Genomic DNA, 23,350 nt, shown 5'->3' on the forward strand with positions numbered 1-23,350 from the left:
GAATCTAAGGCAGAAGTCAGCAAACATTTTCTGTAAAGTATCAGATAGCTAATATTTTAGGACTTGTGGGCAATAAGATCTCTGTTGCTACTACATAATTCTGCTGTTTTAGTGTGAAAGTAGCTTTACACAATATGTAAATGAATTGGTGTGCATCTGTTGATGGGCACAGAAATTTGAATTTCATATAATTTTCATGTGTCATGATATATTATTTTTCTTTTGATATTTTTCAGTTAAGGTCATAGTTTGCTAAGCTCCGATATAAGTCTCAAGAGAGTAGGGACCTTATGTCTTATTCATTCTTATGTCCTCAATACCAAGAATGGGGCTAGACAAACAGCAAGTACAAGATAAATACTTGTTGAATAAATTATTCTTACTATTTTTAAGTTCTTATATTTTCTATATTGTGAAAGCCTTAAATCCTTTCTGGAACAAGACAGAATAAAAATCAAGGCACATTTTTAGAAGGTCATCTAGCTAGAAAGTAAAAGAGTCACAATTTAGGTCTGAGCTTTTGTGATATCAAAGTCCATATTCTGTCCATTATATCATATTAGCTTCATGGAATTATGTACCACCCTCCAGATACCCTCTGGATTAGCCCCCAACCTCCAAACATGAGTCTCGAATTAAATTTACCAAAGTCAGCCACATCTTGGATTTGTAATTTAGAAAGTCCAGAGTTTTGCAGAAGTTGTGCCCGTTTGTCTCTATTTTGACTAATCTGAAAAGTGAGAATGAGAAACCACTAGTTCATGAATTTCAAAGCTTCTTATATGAATTGATAGTTCTGAATTATTGGAAATAACACAGGCTTTGGTACCTGCCACACTTGGTAAGACTGAGATTCCAGCTCTGCCAGTTAGTAACTGTGAACCTTTGGCAAGTCACTTAGCTCTAGGATCCTCAGTTTTCTAGTAGGAAAGAAAAAGAGTAATGTGGGGCGCCTGGGTGGGTTAAGCCGCTGCCTTCGGCTCAGGTCATGATCTCAGGGTCCTGGGATCGAGTCCCGCATCGGGTTCTCTGCTCCGCGGGGAGCCTGCTTCCTCCTCTCTCTCTCTCTCTGCCTGCCTCTCTGCCTACTTGTGATCTCTCTGTGTCTAATGAATAAATAAAATCTTTAAAAAAAAAAAAGAGTAATGTGTTCTTCACAGTAAGGTGAAGGATCAGAAATAATTTGTCAATATCTAGTACAGTGCCAGGGATACAGTAGATATTCAATGGCAACAGCAGCAATAATAACATTGATTAAAATATTATTATTATTAATTTATTTTACAAACAATTAGTGCTTACCTTGTGACAGTCAAACATTGTTCTAAGTACTTGGGATAAAGAAGTAAATAAAGCAGGTCCCAAATCCCCACCCTCATTAGCTTTACACTCCAGTGATTATTGTGAATGGTTTTTATGTTCTTACCCACAATTCCAATATTAATGACAGTAAATTGGAACTAGATTCCTATTTAATTATCTCCAACCTCAGAAAGATCTTAAGATGCAAAATTGCTGGTTTCAATTCTGATTCCAATGGAATTCTCAAGCACTTACCCTCCTTATGGTGAGCCAGGGGCCGAGGAGCTGGTCTCTTTATGTGGAAAGAGGGGACTTTTGTGGGCCCAGAGCCTGATACAGGTCCATTGGTGGCCTTTGGTATGGACTTGGTCCCACCATCCTGCAGCCTAGACACCAGCTTCCCTACATCCACTTCAGGACAGGACTCCAACTTGCCGTCTGAAACAGACCAGTTGCTTGGAGACTTCCTCCCAGTGTCAGATTCCCCACTCCTCTGAATAGGCAATTTGGGGTATTGTGGTAGCCTCGGGGGTTCTATACTGCTGGTGATAATACCATTGGGTGTTTGATGTTGGATTTCATCTAGGAAAAGGTGGTGCAAAGAGGGAAGATTAATGCTAACTTTATTGCCATTTCATTTTTATAAATGCACATATAATATCAAAAAATTTTACACATACTCAATGGAGTTATTATTGTGGGACAAATCACTGATAACTTGCGTAATCAGTCTCTACCTACCCCAACCCATGTGGAGTCACAGATCCCATCAAATAGGGAATTCATTACAAGATGAGAGTTTGATTTTCACCACAACTTAGTAAAACCATAATATACCAAGATGCTTTATTCAAAGGGATATGTAATTTAGTGAGAAGAAGGGCCATATGTACCCCAATGTTCACAGCAGCAATAGCCACAATTGCTAAACTGTGGAAAGAGCCAAGATGTCCTTCAACATGGATAAAGAAGATGTGGTCCATATATGCAATGGAATATGACTCAGCCATCAGAAAGGATGAATACCCAACTTTTGTATCAACATGGATGGGACTGGAGGAGATTATGCTGAGTAAAATAAGTCAAGCAGAGAAAGTCAATTATCATACGGTTTCACTTACTTGTGGAGCATAAAGAATAACACGGAGGACATTAGGAGAAGGAAGGGGAAAATGAAGGGGGTAGATGAACCATGAGAGACTGTGGACTCTGATAAACAAATTGAGGGGTTTTTTTTAAAGATTTTATTTATTTATTTGACATCACAAGTAGGTAGAGCAGCAGGCAGATACAGAGGAGAAGCAGGCTCTCCACTGAGCAGAGAGCCCGATGTGGGGCTTGATCCTAGTACCCTGAGATCATGACCTGAGCCGAAGGCAGAGGCTTTAACCCACTGAGCCACCCAGATGCCCCCAAATTGAGGGTTTAAAGGGGAGAAGGATGAGGGGATGGGGGAACCAGGTGGTGGGTATTAAGGAGAACATGTATTGCATGGAGTACTGGGTGTGGTACATAAAGAATGAATCTTGGAACACTGAAAAAATAAAATAAGATTATTTATAAATAAATAGGTAGATGATAGACATAGATGGATGGATGGGTCTTAAGAGTCCCCAAGTATAACCCTGATCTTTTTAGGAGACATTAGTTAATCCTTAACTATTTCTATTTCTCTCAAAAGTAATTTGTTAAAATCTCTCAAATTTAAAGTTAAACAACAGAATTTAACTTCATTCTCCAACCTCATGAAGAAACCTCCAACTAGCCACTTTATGTTCCTCCCTTAGCTTTTGTGGTCCACAATTTTCTGTGACAATAGTATCTACTTTACCATTGTTATGAGTCTTACTTAAGACTTTGAGACTTTAATAACAGCCAAATTAACCCACACAAATACATGAAAAATTTTAAAAACTAATTTTAATTTAAAGAGATTCATAGAGTTCCTTAAAGCTGTTAATCCCTGATTGAGAACTCCTGCTGTAAGGAAACTGTCACATTTCTTCATAATAGAAAACCTAGATTAGAGTGCAGTGGTTAAGAATAGAGGTTCTTGTTAGCTAAATGAGACTTGAGAAACATGTTGAGCAGTTGTAATACATATATCTTTTTGGATCCTGATTTTAAAAAAATATGGAGAATTTGAACATTGACTAGATAGCACTCTTAAGGAATTACTGTTTGTTTTGTTTTATTTTCTTTCAGGTATGATGATGGTATTTTAATTTTGGTTTCAAAAAGTCCTTATCTTTTAGAGATATATACTGAAAAATTTATGGGTGAAATACATACATGATGTCTTGGCTGGGGATATGGGTAGGAGTACAGATGAAACAAGAATGGGCATATGGGTGGTAAATGTTGAAGCTGGGTGGTAGGCACATGGGGAGTAAATTATACTTTTTTTTTTAACTTTGGTTTATGTTTGAAACTCTTCATAGTAAAATGTTAAAAGAAATGCAGGCTTTGGAGTCAGATAGCCAGGTTTGAATCTCAGTTATGCTTTTTATCAACTGTAGGACCTTAAGCAAATTCATAATCTCTCTATACCTCAAGTTTTCTCCTCAGTAAAGTGGAAGTAATAATAGTAACTACTTTATGAGGTGGTAGTGAGGGTTACATGAGATTGTATACTTACTTCAGTGCCTGGGACATAATAAACACTCTATAATTGTTAGTTATTATTTATGCTATTATGCTCTAAAAGGGCAGTGAAGCAAGAGATTTTATGTGGGAAGGAAGGGCTAAGATTTGCTGCAAAGACTTTCTCCCCCAGAGAACTTTCTTCTCCTTGAGAACCTGTCACCAATCAGTGCTGCCACCATTATAGGGATCAGGGCCAAAAGGATTCCCTCTATAGTTTCCCTACTCTGTACCAAGGTAGGTATATAGTCCTGCTTTTATTAATTCTAGCACAATTGCTGTAAGAATAGAACATTCAAGCAAAAATTCACTAAAGGATCACAAATAATAGTAGGGACATAAGCACAAAGGAGCCATGTTAACTAGATCACGTGCAACTAGACATGCCTTAAGCCTGAGGTAACCTGCAAAGCTCCAGCATTTAGGAGTAACCCTAACCACATTTACCCTCTCAGAACAATGAAGGGAACAGTGACATGAATTTCTTCTCTCATGTGCCTAAATATTTTTAGGCCCCAAACCTCAGTTACATGAATACTTTCTTCTAGTAGAAAGGCCCTAGGAAATTTTATCCCTGCTCTACTTCAGAAGACACCACAGGGGCTGGCTGTTCCCTATAGGCCATAACAGCATTGTTACCATCTCAGTACATTTAGGGAAGTCCAATCTCATAAAGATGATCCACATATACAGTCTCAGAGAGGTCACTACTTTCCACATGAGAAAGGATCATCTCCTGACTCAAGGAAATAGGGGATGGAATGATAGCAGCAATGGGGACTCTGAACAAGACCTTCTGCCAAGGGAAACTAATTCTAGGTTTTGGAATATGCTGAATTATTATTGACAAAATGAGAAAATGGTGATGATAATAATGATAGTGATGATGATGGTAACAGATACCATTATTTGAGCACTTTATCTGCACCAAGTCCTGTTCTAAGTGCTTCACAAAGATTATCTCACCATTATCTTCAAAACTGCTCTATAAAGTAGTGAACCCTTAGTCTCATTTTACAAATAAGGAATCTAAGACTGATACAAGCTCAATGTCACAAAACTAATGCGGTAGAACCAGTTTTCAAAGTCTGAAGTCTGTTTCCAGAGTACACTCTTCTTGAAGAGAGTTTATTCCACTATAGATATTAAGAATTTAGTATCATTCTCTTTCTTTAACCAGCCATCAATTTCCACAGGAAAACACATAGAACAGCTGCAGAAACTGCAGAAAACTGGGAATGGATCAGGACTGACAGGGAGGGCTCACAAATAGGCAAGTAGCCAATGGAGGGGCCTCTCTTCTATGTGTGGGTAAGTGGTAGGAAGAATCTTCGAGATGTAACATACTAGTGCAGCAGGAGAAAAATAATAGTTACTATAATACAAGTAGAATCATGCAAATAAGTGCTATGAGGAGGACCTGCTAATTCTGTCTGCAGGGGCTTAAGAAGGTTTTGTAAAAGAGGTACCATTTGAACTGGGTCTTGAAGTAATGCAATAGGTAGAAAAGTAGGAAAGTGAATTTCAGACAGAACAATTTGGAGGAGTGAAAGATCATGATTCACCCAAGATTATGCTGAGTGAAGTAAGTCAAGCAGAGAAAGCCAATTATCATACGGTTTCACTTATTTGTGAAACAAGGAATAACACAGAGGGCATTAGGAGAAGGAAAAGAAAAGTGAAGTTGGGGAAATTGGAGGGAGAGACCAACCATAAGAGACTGTATACTCCGAGAAACAAACAGGATTTTAGAGGGCAGGGGGTGGGGGGATGGGTGAGCCTGGCTGTGAGTATTAAGGAGGGCATGAATTGCATGGAGCACTGCCTGTGGTACATAAACAGAATCTTGGAACACTGAAAAACTAAAATGAAATTATTTTTATATAAAATAAAATAAAATATAAAAATATTTTTAAAAATATAAAATAAAAATTTTAATTTAATTTAAAATATTAAAAAATGTGATCAGAGCCTCAAAATCACCTAATCGGGATAATTGGAAGATGGCAGAGGAGTAGCAGGCTGAGGTGACATCAGGAAGGAGGAGATCAGCTAGATATTTTATCAAACGATTCCGAACACCTACAAATCCAACAGGAGAGTAAAGAGAAGAAGAGCAGCAATTCTAGAAACAGAAAATCAACCACTTTCCCAAAGGTAGGACCTCTGGAGAAGTGAATCCAAAGCAACGAGAAGATAGACCATGGGGGTAGGGGCCGGATCCTGGCAAGTGGTGGAGCAATGGAGCACAAAATCAGAACTTTTAAAAGTCTGCTCCCCTGAGGGACATCACTCCAGAGGCTAAGCCAGGGTGAAACCCACACAGCAACAGCGTGGTCTCAGGTCCCATGGAGTCACAGAAAGATTGGCAGAGTCTGAGTGTCACAGAGCTTGCAAGTATTAGAGGGGGGAAGCCGGCTACAGAGACAGAGCCAAGGAGTGAGCTCTCAACTGGGGGGTTACCTTAAACTGTGATCCATCACACAGTCAGACCACTGCTCTTTGAGCAGGGATCCCACAAGATCTGGGGAGACCCCCCCTGGATGACTGCAGGGATCTGCTGGGTTTGGAGACACCAGACAGGGCTGTGTACCAAAGACAGAGACACTTGGTCACAGGCCAGGTGAGCTCAGAGCATGGCCGGTGGCCAGGGAGATGGGAATGACTGGGTGCTTTCTCAGAGGGCACACTGAGGAGTGGGGCTCTGAGCTCTCAGCTCCTTCAGGCCAGAGATTGGGAGGCCACCATTTTCATTCCCATCTTCCAGAACACTACGGAAACAGTTCATGGAACAAAAACTCCAGAAACCGAACCCCAGCAGATTACTTAGCCTGGCCCCTGGTAAAGGTGGTGCAATTCAGACTCGGGCAAAGACACTTGAGAATCACAACAGGCTCCTACCCCAGAAGATCAGCAAGAAATCCAGCCAAGACCAAGTTCACTTACCAAGGTGAACAGCAAAATCCGAGAGGAGGAGAAGGCAAAGCATGGAATTCATGGCTTTCTCCGCATGATTCTTTAGTCTTCCAAAGTTAATTAATTTTTTTCATTTTATTTTTTTCTTACGCTAAAAGTTTTTTAACTTTTACTCTTTCCTTTTTTTACCTTTTTTAACTAATTTACCTTAACAATACCTTTCATGAAAAAAATCTTTTTGATCCTTCATTATTATAGTCCTATTTTATACTTCATTGTATCTAAATTTATTTTTTGTATACACATAGGGTTTTTCTTCTAAAAAAAATTTGGGATACAACTTCTAATAGATCAAAATATACCATAAATGTAGCACAGGGCTTTGCTCTAGTATCCAGCCTGAGCAAATTCTCTCCACTTTCTTTTTCTTTATTCTCCCAACCAACTTATCTTAACTCCTTTTTTAAAAAATTTTTTAAAATTTTCATCTTTATAGTCATATTCCATCTCTTCATCGTGTTTACCCTTCGTGTGTGTGTGTGTGTGTGTGTGTATACATATATATATTCATTCTTTAAAATTTTGAGAGGTAGTTTCTTCTAAGAGACCAAAATACTCCAAAATTAAGTGGGTGACTCTGTTCTATTCACCAGTCTAATATATATTTTTTATTTTTTATATTTTTTCCCTTTTCTCAATTTTTTTCCCTGAACTTCTTTTTTTAAAAGATTTTATTTATTTATTTGACAGACAGAGATCACAAGTAGGCAGAGAGACAGGCGGGGGGGGGGGGGCGGCTCCCCACCAAGCAGAAAGCCTGATGTGGGGCTCGAGCCCAGGACCCTGGGATCATGACCTGAGCCAAAGGCAGAGGCTTTAACCTGCTGAGCCACCCAGGCGCCCCTCCTGAACTTCTTTTTACCGTCTTTCTTCCCCCCATGATTAGAAGTCTCTTCTTATTTGGATAAAGCACATTTTACTGGGGTATATGCCACCCTTTTAGTATTTTATTCTCTCCTTCATATATTCTTACTTGGATAAAATGAGAAGACTAAAAACTCACTACAAAAGAAAAAGAGCAAGAGGCAGTACCGAAGGCTAGAGACCAAATCAATATGGACATTGGTAATATGTCAGATCTAGAGTTCAGAATAATGATTCTCAAGGTGCTAGCTGGGTTTGAAAAAGGCATGGAAGATATTAGAGAATACCTGTCTGGAGAAATAAAAGCACTTTCTGGAGAAATAAAAGAACTAAAATCTAACCAAGCAGAAATCAAAAAACCATTAATGTGGTGCAATAAAAAATGGAGGCTCTTACTGCTAGGATAAATGGGGCAGAAGAGAGAATTAGTGATATAGAAGAACAAATGACAGAGAATAAAGAAGCTGTACAAAAGAGAGACAAAAAACTACTAGACCATGAGGGGAGAATTCGCGAGATAAGTGATACCATAAGACGAAACAACTTAAAATAATTGGGGTTCTAGAAGAAGAAGAAAGAGAGAGGGGGGCAGAAGGTTTATTGGAGCAAATTATTGTAGAGACTTGCCCTAAAATGGCAAAGGGAACAAGCATCAAAATCCAGGAGGTGCAGAGAACCCCCCTCAAAATCAATAAGAACAGGTACACACCTGTCATCTAATACTAAAATTTACAAGTCTTAGTGACAAAGAGAAAATCCTAAAAGCAGCCTGGGGCAAGATGTTTGTAACAAAAAATGTTAAAAATATTAGATTGGCAGCAAACTTATCCACAGAGACCTGGCAGGCCAGAGAGAACTGGCATGATATATTCAGAGAACTAAACGAGAAAAACATGCAGCCAAGAATACTATATCCAGCTAGGCTACCATTGAAAATAGAGGGAGGGATAAAAAGCTCCCAGGACAAACAAAACCTAAAAGAATTTGTAAACACCAAACGAGCTCTACAGGAAATATTGAAGTGGGTCCTCCAAGTGAGAGAGCCTAAAAGTAGTAGACCAGAAAGGAACAGAGACAATATGCAATAATAGTCACTTTACAGGCACTTTAGTGGCACTAAATTCATATCTTTCAATAGTTACCCTGAATGTAAATGGGCTAAATGCCCCAATCAAAAGACACAGGGTATCAGAATGGATTAAAAAAAAATCAATATGCTGTCTACAAGAAACTCATTTTAGACCCGAGGACACCTCCAGTTTTAAAGTGAGAGGGTGGAAAACAATTTACCATGCTAATGGACATCAAAGGAAACCTGGGATGGCAATCCTTATATCGGATAAAGTAGATTTTAAGACAAAGACTATAATAAGAGATGAGGAAGGACACTATATCATACTCAAAGGGTCGGTCCAGCAAGAAGATCTAACAATTTTAAATATCTATGCCCCTAACATAGGAGCAAACAACTATATAAACCAATTAATAACAAAATCAAAGAAACACATCAACAATAATACAATAATAGTAGGTGAGATTAACACTCCCCTCACTGAAAGGACAGATCATCTAAGCAAAAGATCAACAAGGAAATAAAGGTCTTAAATGACACACTGGACCAGATGGACATCACAGATATATTCAGAACATTCCATCCCAAAGCAACAGAATACACAATCTTCTCTAGTACGCATGGAACATTCTCCAGAATAGATCACATCCTGGGTCATAAATCAGGTCTCAACTGGTATCAAAAGATTGGGACCATTCCCTGTATATTTTCAGACCACAGTGCTCTGAAGCTAGAACTCAATTACAAGAGGAAAATTAGAAAGAACCCAAATACATGGAGACTAAAGAGCATCCCTCTAAAGAATGAATGGGTCAACCAGGAAATTAAAGAATTGAAAAAATTCATGAAAACAAATGATAATGAAAACACAACAGTTCAAAATCTGTGTGTCACAGCAAAGGCAGTCCTGAGAGGAAAATACATAGCAATACAAGCCTTTGTCAAGAAACAAGAAAGGTCTCAAATACACAACCTAACCCTACACCTAAAGGATCTGGTGGAAGTACAACAAAGAAAGTCTAAACCCAGCAGGAGAAGAGAAATAATAAAGATCAGAGCATAAATCAATGAAACAGAAACCAGAACAATAGAACAAATCAATGAAACTTGGAGCTGGTTCTTTGAAAGAATTAATAAGATTGATAAATCCCTGGTCAGACTTATCCAAAGGAAAAGAGAAAGTACCCAAATAAATAAAATTATGAAAGAAAGAGGAGAGATGAAAACCAACACAGAAGAAATACAAACAATTATATGAACATATTATGAGCAACTATACACCAGCAAATGTGACAATCTGGAAGAAATGGATGCATTCCTAGAGACATATAAACTGCCACAACTGAACCAGGAAGAAATAGAAAACCTGAAGAAACCCATAAACAGTAAGGAAATTGAAGCAGTCATCAAAAATCTCCAATCAAACAAGAGCCCAGGGCCAGAAAGCTTCCAGGGGAATTATACCAAACATTTAAAGAAGAACTAATTCCTATTCTCCTGAAACTGTTCCAAAAAATAGAAATGGAAGGAAAACTTCCATACTCATTTGATGAGGCCAACATTACCTTGATCCCAAAACCAGACAAAGATCCCATCAAAAAAGAGAATTACAGACCAATATCCTTGAGGAACACAGATGTGAAAATTCTCACCAAAATACTAGCCAATAGGCTCCAACACTAAATTAAAAGGATTATTCATCACGACCAAGTGGGATTTATTCCAGGGCTGCAAGGTTGGTTCATCCGAAAATCAATATGACACATTAATAAAAGAAAGAACAAGAACCATATAATACTCTGAATAGATTCTGAAAAAGCATTCAACAAAGTACAACATCCTTTCCTGATTAAAACTGTGCAAAGTGTAGGGATAGAGGCTACATACCTGAATATCATCAAAGCCATCTCTGAAAAACCCACCGCAAATATCATTTTCAATGGAGAAAAACTGAGAGCTTTTGCGCTAAGGTCAGGAACACGGCAGGGATGTCCATGACCACTGCTATTCAACATAGTACTAGAAGTCCTAGCCTCAGCAATCAGACAACAAAAAGAAATTAAAGGCATCCAAATTGGCAAAGAAGTCAAACTATCACTCGTTGCAGATAATATGATACTATATGTGGAAAACCCAAAAGACTCCACTTCGAAACTTCTAGAACTCATACAGGAATTCACTAAAGTGTAAGGATATAAAACCAATTCACAGAAATCAGTTGCATTTCTTTACACTAACAACAAGACAGAAGAAAGAGAAATTAAGGAGTCAATCCCATTTACAATTGCACCCAAAACCTACCTAGGAATGGTTGAGATATCTAGGAATAAACCTAACCAAAGAGGCTAAGAATCTATCTCAGAAAACTATAAAGTACTCATGAAAGAAATTGAGGAAGACACAAAGAAATAGAAAAATGTTCCATGCTCATAGATTGGAAGAACAAATATTGTGAAAATGTCTATGCAATCTACACGTTTAATGCAATCCCTATCAAAATCCCACCCATTTTTGTCAAAGGAATGGAACAAAGAATTCTAAAATTTATATGGAACCAGAAAAGACCTTGAATAGCCAGAAGAATGTTGAAAAAGAAAGCCAATGTTGGTGGCACCACAATTCCAGACTTCAAGCTTTATTACAAAGCTGTCATCATCAAGACAGTATGGTACTGGCACAAAAACAGACATATAGATCAATGGAACAGAATAGAGAGCCCAGAAATAGACCCTCAACTCTATGGTCAACTAATCTTTGACAAAGCAGGAAAGCATGTCCAATGGAAAAGAGACAGTCTCTTCAACAAATGATGTGATAAAATTGGACAGCCACATGCAGAAAAATGAAACTGAACCATTTCCTTATACCACACATGAAAATAGACTCAAGATGGATGAAGGACCTCAATGTGAGAAAGGAATCCATCAAAATCCTTGAGGAGAACACAGGCAGCATCCTCTTTGACCTCAGCTACAGCAACTTCTTCCTAGGAACATCGCCAAAGGCAAGGGAAGCAAGGGCAAAAATGAACTATTGGGACTTCATCAAGATCAAAAGCTTTTGCACAGCAAAGGAAACAGTCAACAAAACCAAAAGACAACTGACAGAATGGAGAAGGTATTTGTAAACGACATATCAGATAAAGGGCTAGTATCCAAAATCTATAAAGAGCTTAGCAAACTCAACACTGAAAGAACAAAGAATCCAATCAAGAAATGGGCAGAGGACATGAACAGACATTTTTGCAAAGACATCCAGATGGCCAATAGACACGTGAAAAAGTGTTCCACATCACTTGGCATCAGGGAAATGCAAATCAAAACCACAACGAGATACCACCTCACACCAGTCAGAATGGCTTAAATTCACAAATCAGGAAATGACAGATGCTGAGAAGGATGTGGAGAAAGGGGAATCCTCCTACACTGTTGGTGGGAATGCAAATTGGTGCAACCACTCTGGAAAACAGCATGGAGGTTCCTCAAAAAGTTGAAAATAGAGCTACCCTACAACCCAGTAATTACACTACTGGGTATTTACCCTAAAGATACAAATGTAGTGGTCCGAAGGGGCACGTGCACCCAAATGTTTATAGCAACTGTACACAATAGCCAAACTATGGAAGGAACCTAGATGTCCCTCAACAGACGAATGGATAAAAAGATGTGGTGTACATATATACAATGGAATACTACACAGCCTTCAAAGGAAACAAAGTCTTGCCATTTGCAAAGACATGGATGGAACTAGAGGGTATTATGCTTAGTGAAATAAGTCAATCAGAGAAAGACAATTATCATATGATCTCTCTGATATAAGGAAGTTGAGAGACAGCATGGGGGTTTGGGGAGTAGGAAAAGAATAAATGAAACAAGATGGGATCAGGAGGGAGACAAATCATAAGAGACTCTTAATCTTACAAAACAAACTGAGGATTGCTGGGGGTAGGGGGCTAGGGAGAAGATGGTGGGGTTATGGACATTGGGGAGGGTATGTGCTATGGTGAGTGCTCAGAAGTGTGTAAACCTGGCAATTCACAGACCTGTACCCCTGGGGCTAATAAAACATTTAAGTTAATAAAAAATTTAAAAAAAATAAAAAACGTAAAATAAAATTTAGTATGGCTTGGGCACAGTAACTGATTTTAGATGAAAAGTGTGTGTAGTTGGAGATGAGGTTGTGAAGGTGGGTTGGGAATGTATCATTAAGGCCATAAATGCCATGTTCAGGGATATGAACTTTATCACTGGGTTAAAGAGGTTATTTTTGGGCCGGGAAGTGGTATTATCACATGTGTTTTTAGAATATCACTTTTGGGTCATATTAAAACATAGGAGTAGAGAGACTAGAGGTAGGGAGGCAAGATAGGAAACTGCTGATGAGAAGGATCTAAATTAGAATACCAGCAGCAAAGAGAGACAGAGTCAAGAGATGTAAAGAGTGGAATGGACATTGTTTAGATATGTGGGTGTGCAGGAGTCCGTGATGTTGGTGAAAAGGCTCACTGAAATACTCTATAGAGTGGAATAACAAGTTTGGGAGTGAAATAATGAAATGTTGCTGGTAAAGAACAGTGGTGAGTAGGATCAATGGCTTCTCGGAAGAGTGTTTAGACACTATGTAGTAGACAAATGAGTTCTGGAATGAGGTGGATGCAAATTGCTGCTCTGTCATTTAGAAACTATGTGGACTTAGCAAACTACTTACCCTCTCTGAGCATCCAATGACTTCACTACAAAATGGATCTCAATTTACCTATCTTAAATGGGAAGTGATAAGAATTAAAGGCGTATGGATTCACATCCACTTATAAGAGCAAGAATTAAAAAGATAACAAGATATAGAAACAACTTAAGTGTCTGCTAACAGATGAATGAATAAAATATAGCTATATAATCACATATATGAATATTATTCAGCTTTAAGAAAGGAGGCTATCCTGCCATTTGCAATGATATGGATAAAACCCGGAAGACATTATGCTCAGGGTAACAAGGTAGACACAGAAAGGAAAAAAAACTGCGTGATCTCATTTATATGTGGAACCTTAAAAACTCAAATACACAGACTTGCATTGATTCTGTAGATAATCCTTCCAATACATGAACACAGAATATCTTTCCATTTATTTATGTTTTTCTCAATTTCTTTCATCAATGCTTTCTAATTTTCAGTGCACAGGTCTTCAACTCCTTGGTTAATTTTATTCCTAAATATTTTTTGATGCTATTGTAAATGGCATTTTTAAAAATTTCTTTTTCTTTCTTTTTTTTTTTTGATAGTTCATTGTTAGTATATAACACAAGTGAATTTTGTATGTTGATTTTGTATCCTGTACTTTGTTGAATTTACTTATTAGTTCTAACAGTCTTTTGCTGGAGTCTTTAGAGCTTTTTCTTTATTTTATTTAAAAATATATTTAATTTACTTATTTGAGGGAGAGATAAAGAGAGAGAGCGAGCGAGAGAGAGCGTGCACAAGCAGGGGGAGTGGCAAAGGGAGAGAAGAAGCAGGCTTCCCACTGAGCAGGAAGCCTGACCTAGGGCTCAATCCCAGGACCCTGGAATCATGACCTAAGCTGGAAGGCAGATGCTTAACAAGTTGAGCCACCCAGGACCCCCTAGGATTTTTTCCTATATAAGAGCATACTACCTACAAACAGACAATTTTACTTCTTGCTTTTTAATTTGGACACTTTTCTTTTTTCTTTTTCTTGACTAACTTCTCTGGCTAGGACTACAATATTATGCTGAATAAAAGTGGAGGCAGTGGACATCCTCGTTCTTGATCTTTCTAAGATCAAGAGCTTTCAGCTTTTCACCTTTGAGTATAATATTAGCTGTGGGTTTGTTATATATGGCCTTTATGATACCAAAGTACATTCCTTCTATATGTAATTTGTTGAGAATTGTTATCATGAAATAATATTGATGAATATGCTTTTTTCTGGATCTATTGAAAAGATCATATAATTTTTATCATTCATTCTACCAATGTGATGTGTCCCATTTATTGTTTTATTTATACTGAACCATACTTGTACCCATCCTAGGGATAAATCTCACTTGACCATGGTTCAAGATTCTTTTAATCTGCTGTTGGATTCAGTTTTCAAGTACTTTGTCAAGGATTTTAGCATCTATATTCGTCAGGGATACTGGCCTACAATTTTCCTGTTTTATATTGTCTTTCATTGGCTTTGGTACCGAGGTAAGGCTGGTCTCAAAAAATGAGATAGGATTGTTCCTTCTTCTTAAAGTTTTTGCAAGGGTTTTAGAAAGATTGGTATTAATTCTTCATTAATGGTTGGTAGAATTCTCCAGTGAATACATTAGACTGTGAAGCTTTTCTTGGTTGGGAGGTTTTTGGTTGCAATTCATCTCCTTACTCATTATTGGTCTATTCAGTTTTTCTATTTATAATTCAGTCTTGAGAGCTTATATGTTTTTAGAAATGTATCCATTTCTTCTAGGTTATCCAACTTGTTGGAATTTAATTGTTCACAGTTGTCTCTTTATGAATCTCTGAATTTCTGTTGTAATGTCTTCTCTTTCATTTTTAATTTTATTTAAGTCTTCTCTCTTTTTTTCCCTAGTCTAAATAAATGTCAATTTTCTTTGTCTTTTTTTAAAAAAGATTTTATTTATTTATTTGACAGAGAGAGACACACAGAGATAGAAGGAACACAAGTTGGGGGAGATCTATCTGTTGATAGATATCTAGGCTTTTTCCATATTTTGGCTATTGTGGACATTGGTGCTATATAAACATTGGGGTGCATGTGCCCCTTCAAATCACTGTGTCTGTATCCTTTGGAAGAATACCTGGCAGTGCAATTGCTAGATTGTAGGGTAGTTCTATTTTTAACTTTTTGAGGAACCCCAATACTGTTTTACAGAGTGGCTACACCAGTTGGCATTCCTCTTTCTCCGCATTCTCACCAACATTTGTTGTTTCCTGACTTGTTAATTTTAGTTATTCTGACCAGTGTGAGGTGATATCTCATTGTGGTTTTGATTTGTCTTTCCCTGCTTCTGAGTTATGTTGAACATTTTTTCATGTGTTTGTTAGCCATTCGTATGTCTTCTTTGGAGAAATGTCTCTTCATATCTTCTGTCCATTTTTAAAAAATTGGATTTTTTTTTAATGTTGAGTTGTATAAGCTTTTTATATATTTTGGATACTAACCCTTTATCTGATACATCATTTGTGAATATCTTCTCCAATTCCATAGCTTGCCTTTTAGTTTTGTTGATTGTTTCCTTTGCTGTGCAAAAGCTTTTTATCTTGAACTCCCAATAGTTCATTTTTGCTTTTGTTTCCCTTGCATCTAGAGATGTGTCTAGCAAGAAGTTGCTGTGTCTGAGGTCAAAGAGGTTGCTGCCTGTATTCTCCTCCAGGATTTTGAGGGATTCTTATCTCACATTTAGTGAGGGATTATTATCTCACATTTAATCCATTTTGAGTTTATTTTTGTGTATGGTATAATAAACTGGTCCAGTTTCATTCTTCTGCATGTGGCTGTCCAATTTTCCCAACACCATTGGTTTTCCATTGAATAGTCCCTCCTGCTTTGTTGAAGATCAGTTGATCATAGAGGTGAGGGTCCATTTCTGGGTTCTCTATTCTGTTCCATTGACCTATATGTCTGTTTTTGTGCCCATACCATACTGTCCTGCTGATTACAGCTTTGTAATACAGCTTGAAGTCTGGAATTGTGATGCCACAAGCTTTGGTTTTCTTTTTAAACATTCCTTTGGCTATCTGGGATGTTTCCTGGTTTCATACAAATTTTAGGATTGTTTGTTTCAGCTCTGCGAAAAATGCTGATGGCATTTTGATAGGGACTCTATTGAATGTATAGACTTTTTTGGGGTAGCATAGTTGTTTTAACAATATTTGTTCTTCCAGTTCATGAACATGGATGATTTTTCCATTTCTTTGTGTGTTCTTCAATTTCTTTCATAAGTTTTCTATAGTTTTCAGAATAAAGACACTTTACCTCTTTGGTTAGGTTTATTTCCAGGTATCTTATAGTATTTGGTGCATTTATAAATGGGATCGATTCCTCTATTTCTCTTTCTGCTGTGTCATTGTTAGTGTATAGATATGGAACTGACTAGTGTACACTGATTTTATATCTTGTGACTTGGGAAAAATAGGCTTTAAAAAAAGACTGTAGCAAGAAACAAACAAGGACAGTGTATAATAATAAAGGGGAAAATCCAACAAGAAGTTATAACATTTGTAAATATTTATGCACCTAACATGGGAGTAACTAAGTATATAAGACATTTAAAAGCAAAAAAAGGAACAAATTGATAGTAACACAATAATAGTAGGGGACATTCACATCACAGACAGACAATCCAATCAGAAAACCAACAAGGAAATAATGGCTTTGAAGGAGACACTGGACCAGATGGATTGAGCAGATATATTCAGAACACCATCCTTAAACAGCAGAATACACATTCTTTTCAAGGGCACATGGAACATTCTCCAGAATGGGACACAAATTATGCCACAAGAAAAGTCTCAACAAATTAAAAAATATTAAAGTAATACCATGCATATTTTCTGACTACGACACTATGAAACCACAAATCAACAAAAAGAAAAAAATCTGTTAAGAACATAAACACATGGAGACTAAATAACATCCTACTAAAGAATGAATGGGTCAACTAATAGATCAAAGAAGAAATATAAAATTACATGGCAACAAATGAAAAAGAAAACATAGCAGTCCAAAAATCAATGGGATACAGCAAAGGGAATGCCGAACTCTAGGAGCAAGAAAAATTTCAAATAAACTACCTAACTTTATACATAAAGAAGCGAGAAAAAGAAGAATAAACAAAACTAAAACCTAAGGGGAAGGAAGGAAATAGTAAATATTTGAGTAGAAAAGAAAAGATACAGAAGCTTAAACACACAGACACACACACACACGTAGAACTAATCAGTGAAACCAGGACTTGTGTCTTTGAAAAGATAAGCAAAATTGATAAAACTTTAGCCATACTCACCAGAAAAACAAAGAGAAATTACTCAAATAAAATCACAAATGAGAGGGGAGAAATAGGAACCAACACCACAGAAATACAAACAAATATAAGAAAATATTATGAGACACTATATGCCAACAAACTGGACAACCTAGAAAAAACAGGTAAATTCCTAGAAACATATAACCTACAAAAACTGGAGCAGGAAGAAAGAGAAAACTTGAACAGACCAATAACCAGCAAAGAAAGTGAATTCAATTATCAAAAAACTCCCCAAAACCAGAAGTCTAGGACAAGACAGCTTCATAGGCAAATTCTACCAGACATTTAAAGAAGATTTGATACCTATTCCTCTCCAGATATTACAAAAATAGAAAAGGAAGGAGAACTTCCAAATTCATTATATGAGACCAGCATTACCCTGATACCAAGACCAGATAAAGACAGCACAAAAAAATAATCAAAATCTGACATTTCTATTAAATATAGATGCAAAAAAAACTCAACTAAATACTAGCAAATTGAATACAACAATACCTCAAAACATTCATTCACCATGATAAAGGGGAATTTATTCCAAGGATGCAAGAGTGATTCAATATTAGCAAATTAATCAATGTCATACATCACATCAATAGGGGAAAGGACAAAAACCATATGATCATTTCAATAGATCCAAAAAAGACATTTGACAAGCACCAATCCATTCATGAAAAACAAAACAAAACAAAATAAAATGTCAACAAAGTAGGTCTTAAGGGAACATATCTCAACATAAAGGTCTTACATGAAAAACACACAGTGAACACCATACTCAGTGGGGAAAACCTGAGAGCTCTCCCCCTAAGATCATGAACAAGACAAGGATATCCATTCTCACTGCTTTTTTAAAAAAATTTTATTTTAAAAATACTTTATTGAGATATAATGTACATGCAAGAAAATGTATCTACTTTAATTTTTAATTTTTAATTTTTCTTTCTTTCTTTCTTTCTTTCTTTCTTTCTTTCTTTCTTTCTTTCTTTCTTTCTTTTTTTAACTCTTTATTTTTTATAAACATATATTTTTATCCCCAGGGGTACAGGTCTGTGAATCACCAGGTTTACATACTTCACAGCACTCACCAAAGAACACACTCACCCCAATGTCCATAACCCCACCCCCCTTCTCCCAACCCCCCTTCCCCCAGCAACCCTCAGTTTATTTGGTGAGATTAAGAGTCACTAATGGTTTGTCTCCCTCCCAATCCCATCTTGTTTCATTGATTCTTCTCCTACCCACTTAAGTCCCCATGTTGCATCACCACTTCCTCATATCAGGGAGATTATATGATAGTGGCCTTTGTCTGTTGGACTTATTTCGCTAAGCATGATACGCTCTAGTTCCATCCATGTTGTCGCAAATGGCAAGATTTCATTTCTTTTGATGGTTCCATAGTATTCCATTGTGAATATATACCACATCTTCTTGATCCATCTGTGGATGTACATCTAGGTTCTTTCCATAGTTTGGCTATTGTGGACATTGCTGCTATAAACATTCGGGTGCACGTGCCCCTTCGGATCACTACGTTTGTATCTTTAGGGTAAATACCCAGTAGTGAAATTGCTGGGTCAAAGGGTAGTTTTATTTTCAACATTTTGAGGAACCTCCATGCTGTTTTCCAGAGTGGTTGCACAAGCTTGCATTCCCACCAACAGTGTAGGAGGGTTCCCCTTTCTCCGCATCCTCGCCAGCATCTGTCATTTCCTGATTTGTTGATTTTAGCCATTCTGACTGGTGTGAGGTGATATCTCATTGTGGTTTTGATTTGTATTTCCCTGATGCCAAGTGATATGGAGCACTTTTTCATGTGTCTGTTGGCCATCTGGATGTCTTCTTTGCAGAAATGTCTGTTCATGTCCTCTGCCCATTTCTTGATTGGATTATTTGTTCTTTGGGTGTTGAGTTTGCTTAGTTCTTTATAGCTTTTGGACACTAGTCCTTTATCTGATAGGTCGATTACAAATATATTCTCCCATTCTGTCAGTTGTCTTTTGGTTTTGTTAACTGTTTCCTTTGCTGTGCAAAAGCTTTTGATCTTGATGAAATCCCAATAGTTCATTTTTTCCCTTGCTTCCCTTGCCTTTGGCGTTGTTCCTAGGAAGATGTTGCTGCGGCTGAGGTCACAGAGGTTGCTGCCTGTGTTCTTCTCAAGGATTTTGATGGATTCCTTTCGCACATTGAGGTCCTTCATCCATTTTGAGTCTATTTTTGTGTGTGGTGTAAGGAAATGGTCCAATTTCATTTTTCTGCATGTGGCTGTAAAATTTTCCCAGCACCATTTCTTGAAGAGGCTGCCTTTTTTCCATTGGACAATCTTTCCTGCTTTGTCGAAGATTACTTGACCATAGAGTTGAGGGTCTATTTCTGGGCTCTTTATTCTGTTCCATTGATCTATATGTCTGTTTTTGTGCCAGTACCATGCTGTCTTGATGATGACAGCTTTGTAATAGAGCTTGAAGTCCGGAATTGTGATGCCACCAACGTTGGCATTCTTTTTCAATATCCCTTTGGCTATTCGAGGTTTTTTCTGGTTCCATATAAATTTTAGAATTATTTGTTCCATTTCTTTGAAAAAGATGGATGGTACTTTGATAGGAATTGCATTAAATGTGTAGATTGCTTTAGGTAGCATAGACATTTTCACAATATTTATTCTTCCAATCCAGGAGCATGGAACATTTTTCCATTTCTTTGTGTCTTCCTCAATTTCTTTCATGAGTACTTTATAGTTTTCTGAGTATAGATTCGGTGCCTCTTTGGTTAGGTTTATTCCTAGGTATCTTATGGTTTTGGGTGCAATTGTAAATGGGATGGACTCCTTAATTTCTCTTTCTTCTGTCTTGTTGTTGGTGTAGAGAAATGCAACTGATTTCTGTGCACAGATTTTATATCCTGACACTTTACTGAATTCCTGTATAAGTTCTAGCAGTTTTGGAGTGGAGTCTTTTGGGTTTTCCACATATAGTATCATATCATCTGCGAAGAGTGATAATTTGACTTCTTCTTTGCCGCTTTGGATGCCTTTAATTTCCTTTTGTTGTCTGATTGCTGAGGCTAGGACTTCTAGTACTATGTTGAATAGCAGTGGTGATAATGGACATCCCTGCCGTGTTCCTGACCTTAGCGCAAAAGCTTTTAGTTTTTCTCCATTGAGAATGATATTTGCGGTGGGTTTTTCATAGATGGCTTTGATGATATTGAGCTATGTGCCCTCTATCCCTACACTTTGAAGAGTTTGATCAGGAAGGGATGCTGTACTTTGTCAAATGCTTTTTCAGCATCTATTGAGAGTATCATATGGTTCTTGTTCTTTCTTTTATTGATGTGTTGTATCACATTGACTGATTTGCGGATGTTGAACCAACCTTGCAGCCCTGGAATAAATCCCACTTGGTCGTGGTGAATAATCCTTTTAATGTACTGTTTAATCCTATTGGATAGTATTTTGGTGAGAATTTTCGCATCTGTGTTCATCAACGATATTGGTCTATAGCTCTCTTTTTTGATGAGATCCTTGTCTGATTTTGGTATCAAGGTGATGCTGGCCTCATAAAATGAGTTTGGGAGTTTTCCTTCCATTTCTGTTTTTTGGAACAGTTTAAGGAAAATAGGCATTAGTTCTTCTTTAAATGTTTGGTAGAATTCCCCCGGGAAGCCATCTGGCCCTGGGCTTTTGTTTGTTTGGAGATTTTTAATGACTGTTTCAATCTCCTTACTGGTTATGGGTCTGTTCAGGCTTTCTATTTCTTCCTGATTCAGTTGTGGTAGTTTATATGTTTCTAGGAATGCATCCATTTCTTCCAGATTGTCAAATTTGTTGGAGTAGAGTTGCTCATAGTATGTTCTTATAATAGTTTGTATTTCTTTGGTGTTAGTTGTGATCTCTCCTCTTTCATTCATGATTTTATCTATTTGTGTCCTTTCTCTTTTCTTTTTGATAAGTATGCCCAGGGGCTTATCAATTTTATTAATTCTTTCAAAGAACCAGCTCCTGGATTCGTTGATTTGCTCTATGGTTTTTTTGGTTTCTATTTCATTGATTTCTGCTCTGATCTTTATGATTTCTCTTCTCCTGCTGGACTCAGGGTTTCTTTCTTGTTCTTTCTCCAGCTCCTTTAGGTGTAGGGTTAGGTTGTGTACCTGAGACCTTTCTTGGTTCTTGAGAAAGGCTTGTACCGCTATTTATTTTCCTCTCAGGACTGCCTTTGTTGTGTCCCACAGATTTTGAAGTGTTGTATTTTCATTATCATTTGTTTCCATGATTTTTTTCAATTCTTCTTTAATTTCCCGGTTGACCCATTCATTGTTTAGAAGGATGCTGTTTAGTCTCCATGTATTTGGGTTCTTTCCAAACTTCCTTTTGTGGTTGAGTTCCAGCTTTAGAGCATTGTGGTCTGAAAATATGCAGGGAATGATCCCAATCCTTTGATACCGGTTGAGTCCTGATTTAGGACCGAGGATGTGATCTATTCTGGAGAATGTTCCATGTGCACTAGAGGAGAATGTGTATCTGTTGCTTTGGGATGAAATGTTCTGAATATATCTGTGATGTCCATCTGGTCCAGTGTGTCATTTAAGGCCTTTATTTCCTTGCTGATGTTTTGCTTGGATGATCTGTCCATTTCAGTGAGGGGAGTGTTAAAGTCCCCTACTATTATTGTATTATTGTTGATGTGTTTCTTTGATTTTGTTATTAATTGGTTTATATAGTTGGCTGCTCCCACGTTGGGGGCATAGATATTTAAAATTGTTAGATCTTCGTGTTGGACAGACCCTTTGAGTATGATATAGTGTCCTTCCTCATCTCTTATTATAGTCTTTGGCTTAAAATCTAATGGATCTGATATAAGGATTGCCACTCCTGCTTTCTTCTGATGTCCATTAGCATGGTAAATTCTTTTCCACCCCCTCACTTTGAATCTGGAGGTGTCTTCGGGCTTAAAATGAGTTTCTTGGAGGCAACATATAGATGGGTTTTGTTTTTTTATCCATTCTGATACCCTGTGTCTTTTGACAGGGGCATTTAGCCCATTAACATTCAGGGTAACTATTGAGAGATATGAATTTAGTGCCATTGTATTGCCTGTAAGGTGACTGTTACTGTATATGGTCTCTGTTCCTTTCTGATCTACCACTTGTAGGCTCTCTCTTTGCTTAGAGGACCCCTTTCGATATTTCCTGTAGAGCTGGTTTGGTGTTTGCAAATTCTTTCAGTTTTTGTTTGTCCTGGAAGCTTTTAATCTCTCCTTCTATTTTCAATGATAGGCTAGCTGGATATAGTATTCTTGGCTGCATGTTTTTCTCGTTTAGTGCTCTGAAAATATCATGCCAGCTCTTTCTGGCCTGCCAGGTCTCTGTGGATAAGTCAGCTGCCAATCTAATACTTTTACCATTGTATGTTACAGACTTCTTTTCCCGGGCTGCTTTCAGGATTTTC

General features: G+C 37.4%; 1 protein-coding gene across 6 annotated transcripts in view; it reads right to left on the minus strand.

The window, feature by feature from the left end:
- The window catches only part of OPHN1 (oligophrenin 1), a 558,586-nt gene that overhangs the window by 54,125 nt on the left and 481,111 nt on the right, over nt 1-23,350 (minus strand). For all 6 annotated transcript variants that reach the window (XM_032329488.1, XM_032329487.1, XM_032329486.1 and 3 more), the window contains one exon: nt 1,558-1,884. In XM_032329488.1, the coding sequence (XP_032185379.1) occupies nt 1,558-1,884 (327 nt within the window). The remainder of the gene's footprint in view (nt 1-1,557; nt 1,885-23,350) is intronic.

The sequence above is a fragment of the Mustela erminea genome, chromosome X (assembly GCF_009829155.1).
Source record: "Mustela erminea isolate mMusErm1 chromosome X, mMusErm1.Pri, whole genome shotgun sequence".
Lineage (NCBI taxonomy): Eukaryota > Metazoa > Chordata > Mammalia > Carnivora > Mustelidae > Mustela > Mustela erminea.